This window comes from Peromyscus maniculatus, chromosome 7 (genome assembly GCF_049852395.1).
Source record: "Peromyscus maniculatus bairdii isolate BWxNUB_F1_BW_parent chromosome 7, HU_Pman_BW_mat_3.1, whole genome shotgun sequence".
Lineage (NCBI taxonomy): Eukaryota > Metazoa > Chordata > Mammalia > Rodentia > Cricetidae > Peromyscus > Peromyscus maniculatus.
The window spans coordinates 35,028,459-35,034,975 of NC_134858.1; the positions used below are offsets into that span (position 1 = coordinate 35,028,459).

At 40.7% G+C, this 6,517-nt stretch overlaps 1 protein-coding gene across 1 annotated transcript; it reads right to left on the reverse strand.

Annotated features, from left to right (window-relative positions):
• Positions 1–418: 418 nt before the first annotated feature.
• LOC102923614 (olfactory receptor 8A1) lies at positions 419–1,349 on the reverse strand. Its single transcript, XM_015990703.3, is given in 2 exon segments — positions 419–1,306; positions 1,308–1,349. Coding segments are annotated over 2 exon segments (930 nt in total).
• Positions 1,350–6,517: the final 5,168 nt, after the last annotated feature.

Consider the following 6,517-nt stretch of genomic DNA (forward strand, 5'->3'; position numbering starts at 1 on the left):
CTCCTTTTGGGGGCCATTTTCTTTCAAAACACCACAGACCTTAAAAATTCAACAAATGAGCCGGGCGGTGGTGGCGCACGCCTTTAATCCCAGCACTCGGGAGGCAGAGCCAGGCGGATCTCTGTGAGTTCGAGGCCAGCCTGGGCTACCAAGTGAGTTCCAGGAAAGGCGCAAAGCTACGCAGAGAAACCCTGTCTCGAAAAAACAAAAAAAAAAAAAAAAACAAAACAAAAAAAAAATTCAACAAATGAAAATAAGAGCTAGCTGCAGAAGAAAGGAGGAAATAAGTAGAAGGAACACATACTCAATCATAGAGGGAAGTGATTGTTTTGTCTTCACAGCTGAGTAGGCTTATGGAGGTTATTGCATAGGTATGTATAATCACTTATTCTTACATGGAGAAAGATCAATGTTTACATCAAAAGAGTTTTCTCCTCAGTGTTTTGTCCAAGGCAACCTTCACCTCCTTGTTCCTCAGGCTGTAGATCAAGGGGTTGAGCATGAGAATCACTGTGGTGTAGAAAACAGAAGCTACATCTTCCTGGGCCAGGGAACTGGCTGTGGAAGGCTTTAAGTACATGAATGCAGTGGATCCATAGAACAAGCCCACAGCGGCAAAGTGGGAGCTGCAGGTGCTGAAGGCTTTGGACTTGCCCTCAGTGGAGCTGATGCGAAGGATGTTGGAGAGGATAAATGCATAGGAAATGAGTACTGTTAAGCTTGTGACAATGATATTGAACCCAGCTAAAAAGAGGACAGTCATCTCCACATCATAGGTAGTAGAGCAGGAGAGTTTCATGAGGGGGAAGATCTCACAGAAGTAGTGGCTGATGAGGTCTGCACAAAAGTCTAGTTTTAACGTGAGGCCAGTCTCTATTGTTGAGCCAATGAGTCCCATGGCATAGACAAAAGCTATCTGCAGGGAGCAGAGGGCAGGAGACATGATGATGTTGTAAAGCAAGGGGTGGCAGATGGCCACATAGCGGTCATAGGCCATCACAGTGAGCATGTAACACTCAGCGATGACGAAAACAAGGAAGAAGTAGAGCTGTGACATACACCCCCCATAGGAGATGAGGTTTCTTTGAGATACAAAGTTGATGAGCATTTTGGGGGTAATGACAGAGGAGTAGCAGAGATCCAGGAGTGACAAGTTGCTGGGGAAGAAGTACATGGGTGTGTGAAGATGTGTGTTGAGTCCAATCAAGGTGATCATGCCCAGGTTTCCCACCATGGTGAGAGTGTAGATCCCCAGGAAGAGGAGAAAGAGGGGCAGCTGGAGCTCTGGCCTGTTAGTTAACCCCCCCGATGATGAACTCTGTCACCATGGAGTGATTTTCTGCAGCCATTGTGTCTGGATGGGAGTCCTGTGGGGTGGGAGAGAAGGAGCTTGTGAGGGGCTGTCCTTGTTCTCCTGTCTTGGTTTTCTGCATTTGACACTTGCTGAGCTGCCCTGGTTGTGGCAGATGCATCTTCTCCACACTGCTGCTCTTTGATGTCAGAGCTAGCCTAGGGTTTCAGAGATCTTGAAGCTGAGAGCAATAAGGGAGAGATCTGAATTTCTTACCAGTTTCACAAATGTCTCAGAATTGTGGTTCTGGGCCAGCAGTTACCTTCTTACACAAATTATCAGGTTTCATTTAATAGGCATTAAACTAAAAGTTTATGTTGGAGACCAGGATTCTGTTTCAGCAGTTTCTCTAGGGATGTTGATGTTTCTCTACTCTGTAACTAACCAGAGGCATTTTCATAGTTCATAACTGTCATGTGTGCAATTTCCTTTAAAAATTTATGTGTATGTGTGTTTGTCTGAGTGTATGTATGTGTATCACATGCATGCAGGAGTCTGTGGAGGTCAGAAGAGGCATCAGATTCCCTGGAACTGCAGTTCCAGACATTTGTGAGCAGCCATGTTGGTACTGAGAATGGAATGTGTGCCCCCTGCAAGAGCAGTAAGTGCTCTGAACTACTGTGACATCGCTCAGGCCTCCTGTATGAAATTTCTGAATATTCAGTTAATGAACATTCTAATATTTGAAATAGGTGCCCTGTCAGAATGACTTGATTAGGATAATTCCTCTCTTATTGAGTTGCAAGTCAAGTTCTGTGTCTGAGACACAGTAACATCAATTTAAAAGTTGGTTGTGGAAATATCATGGGACAAATCACATTTAAAAATATTCATTCAAAAGTTGATCAAGATAACTCACACATAGGATCCCAGCACTCAGGAGGTGGAGGCAGGAGGATTGCCTGTTCAATTGTATAGTCCAGTTTCAGTACAGCTGGACTATACAGTGAAACTGTTTCATAACAAAAATAAACAATTAAAATCTCACTTAAATACCATCTTTCTATGAAAATTGGAGTTGGCGTCTACTAGTCTCAGTGACTCAGAATCCTTGAGGTTCTTACCTGTGGTCCCAGGCATTTTCATCCCCAGTGTCACCCGCTTTGTGTGACCACCTGGAGCATTTAGAAAGCACCGATGCCTGGATTCTGTCCAGATGTTCAGAGCACACAGTATTATCTTCAGGGAATGCTCCACAGGTAACTTATGGTTATTGCTAGTTTCAGAAAATGGTATCAAAACATGGCACCCTCAGACTTCTAATGGCAATTACTGAGATTGTAGACATGTCTATAGGAAGCAACCATCAATGCTGCTGAATACGTTATCCACAAATTCCTTCTTGTGTTGGAAAATGTACTTTTTTTTTTAAAAATTTAAAAGTGTCCATCGGGTTGTACATTTCTACCAGAGATCAGTGTTATAAAACCTAAAAGTTCTGGGTTAAACATGTGTGGAGAAGCATTTCTGAGAAAATTAATGTACCAGAGAGACTTGTAATTGAACTCACATCTGTTGTCTCTAGTTTCTTCCTTTGACTCTCATGTGAAGTCTTGGAGGGCCCACCTGCCCTCCAAGAACTGTGTGACTCGGGCAGGTTGTGTCCCCCACATCCTAGGATGTGCACAGAAGAAGAGCAACACTGTCCAACAGTTTGTTGTTTCTTAGGAAATTGAAACACTGAAAGTTACATTTTATCTGAAGTTACCCAGGTCTTTAAAAAATTTTAAAAATAAAAAATAGATTATTTTAATTCCAGCACTGGGGAGGCAGAGGTAAGTGTTACTCTATGAGTTCAAGTCCAGCCTGGTGTACAGAGTGAGTTCCAGGACAGCCAAGGCTACACAGAGAAACCCTGTCTGAAAAAAGGAGGAAAAAGAAAAAAGATTCTTCTCTCATATAATACATCTGATCACAAGGGACACAATTAAGAGTCAGTTGAAGGACTATGACACCTGGTCTGTTCTGTATTTGTTCAACTCTCTTTTTTTTTCTGTGTCTTCTCTTTGTGAGTCACTTCATCACCGCTTAAAACTAATTTATCAAAAAATTATATGAAGGATATTGAAAAATCTACTGCACTTTTAAAAATCAAAAGTGCCATATGTGTATTGTACTTATTAGAGATTCAGATAAACAATGACAAAACAACAAAGAAAAATACCAAAGAAGAAAAAATTCACAAAATACATGAATATAAATATAGCTTCTCACTTAAAACAGTATTAGTAGGAATTTTTTGTATATTTGCATCATGTTATGACAATGAATTATGATGAAAATATTCCTTACATTTTAAGAGATAAGAACTTTTGAATGTCTCCACCAGAGTTAATAACATACCTTGAGGTTACCTAAGACTTGAGAGTGCTATCCTTCTGTGTACTCAGTATATTTGTTTAACCTGCCTTTAAGAGGACAATGTAGCAATCAACCTTAATTGCCTCCATATATGCAACTTTTACAACCTAAGCCCATGCAAAGCTGTAATCTTTTCTTTTATTTAAAAATCTTTATTTCATTCGATATATTATGATCAGATCTGAATTTCTTACCAGTTTCACAATTGTCCATCCCCCAACTCCTCACAGATCCTTCCTACCTTCCTACCTGCCAAATGTTTTCTCTCTCATAGAACAACTAAAAACAAACAGAAAACTTCCAAACCCTCAAAATCAAGACAAACAAACAAACATACAAAACCCCAGAATGACTAAGATAAAAAACACAAGTTACAGTGCATGATGAAATGGAGCAAGAACACTCTTCTGTTGCTGGTGGGAGTGCAAACTTGTACAGCCACTTTGGAAATAAATATGGCAGTTTCTTAGAAAATTGGGAATCAATCTACCTGAAGATCCAGCTATACCACTCTTGGGCATACACCCAAAGGATACTCAGTCTCCCACAAGGACATTTGCTCAACTGTGTTCATAGCAGCATTATTCATAATAGCCAGAAGCTAGAAACAACCTAGATGCCACTGAACCTAAGAATGGATAAAGAAAATGTGGTATATTTACACAATGGAGTATTACTCACTGGTTAAAAAAACAACAACAATGATATCATGAAATTTGTAGGCAAATGGATGGAGCTAGAAAAAATCATCCTGAATGAGATGACCCACACTCAGAAGGTACATGGCACATACTCACTTATAAATTGATATTAGCTATAAAATAAAGGACAACCATGCCAAAATCCCATACCCAGAGAGGCTAGGTAACAAGAAGGGCCTAAGGGTGGACACATGGGTCTTCCTGGGAAGGGAAAATAGAATAGATTTTGTAGGTGTTCTGGGGGTCATGTGGGGATGGGAACATGAGGGATCAGGTTAGGGGATGGACGGGGAGAGTACTGAAAGAGATCACTGGAAAAGGGGGGTGGATTTCAGGGTGAGGTATAAAATTGGAACAAGGGAAACTCCTAGGAATCTACAAGGATGAGCCCAGCCACGACTCCTAGCAATAGCAAATATGTAGCCTGAACTGGTCATCTCCTGTGTCCAGGCAAGACTTCTAGTGGAGGGACCTGGTTACAACCACAGCCACACAACCTTCAACCTATAGTCTGTCCTGCCTACAGGATGTACTGGGATTGGTGCCTAACCCAATTGTCATCAGAGAGGTTTCATCCAGCAACTGATGGGAAGAGATGTAGACCCACAGTCAGACATTAGGTGGAGCTTGGGAAATCCTACAGAAGAGGCAGAAGAAGGATTGTAGGAGCCAGAGAGCTCAAGGACATGACAAGAAAACTCACAGAATCAACTAACTGGCAATCATAGGGGCTCACAGAGATTGAACTGACATCAGAGAGCCAGCATAGGGCTGACTAGGCACTCTACCTATGTGTTACAGTTGTGTAGCTTTTTTTTTTTTTTGTGGGACTCCTAACAGTGGGAGCAGGGGCTGTTTCTGACTCTTTCACTGGCTAAGGAGACACTGTGCCACCTTAATACACGGGGAGGTGTTTAGTCTTACTGCAACTTGATATGCCAAGATTTGTTGATATCCACGGGAGGCCTGGCATTTTCTGAAAAGATATGGAGGAGGAATGGATAGGGTGGACAGAGGGAAGGTGGAGAGAGGGGCTGAGAGGAGAGCGAAGGGAAACTATGGTTGGAATGTAAAATAAGTAAAAGAATAAAAATAATGTTTGTTCTTTGGGTCAATTGCAGTCAGTGAGGCAATCCCTTATAAAAGTGTGTTAAAGATATTGTAAAATATCTTACTCCATGTGATGCTTTCTGTGATGTTCAATAACAAAGCCCTTGTTAGTGACAGACACATGGACACAGACATAGATGCAGACTCCCAGGGACAGTTTCACAGGAAATCTTTTAGGCAGACATAGATTCAGACTCATTTAACAGACAGAAATGATGGAAGACAGAGGGAGAGCAAGGTATCTCAAGTATGGGCTCCCCTTTGGTTAAATGACGCCTAGGGGAAATGCTTTGATTTTTTTCTTTAATTCAACACCTGTGCATTATTAGTGACTCCCAGTTTATTATTAATGTGTCAAATCTAGGCAACACATGTCTAAAATAAAGTAAATTGTAAAACTCTGTTTAGGATTTAAAAACTGTTTGATTCTTTTAATCTGGCATTTTTTTTCAGGTGTTAAGAACAAGTCTTTAAGTCCTTAGATTGTGGTTTGAATAGAAGAAAATCTGTGCTGCTAAATAAGCTTCTCATGTTAAATTATTACTGGTAGTGAATTTGGCTTTATATTAAAAAGTATTGGAAGTATATGTGATCTCTTAAATATTTCATTTATTATTAGAGATCAATTATTTTCTAGATATAAATGATTAGTGAAATCCCACCTCATCCCTTTGAATCAACCTCTGTTTCTAGAAGCGATATGAAACAGAAAATTTGCCATGAACGAGTATTCTCCCGAATTAGACTGTTTTGATCTATGAAGGACACAGTGAACATCATTCACTGAGTGCTGTGAAAATGAGAGAATACTGGAAGAGGAGAGCCTACACAGCCTGGATTAAAATCTCACTTCTGTAGTCTTCTAATTACATACAAACACATCACACACCATATGTCTTCTGTGAGTTATACTACTGTGACCTGTATATTTACCAAGCTTGTAGAGGCTCAGGATTGTTGTTGATGAGAACACAGCACACACAGAACAAGGCAC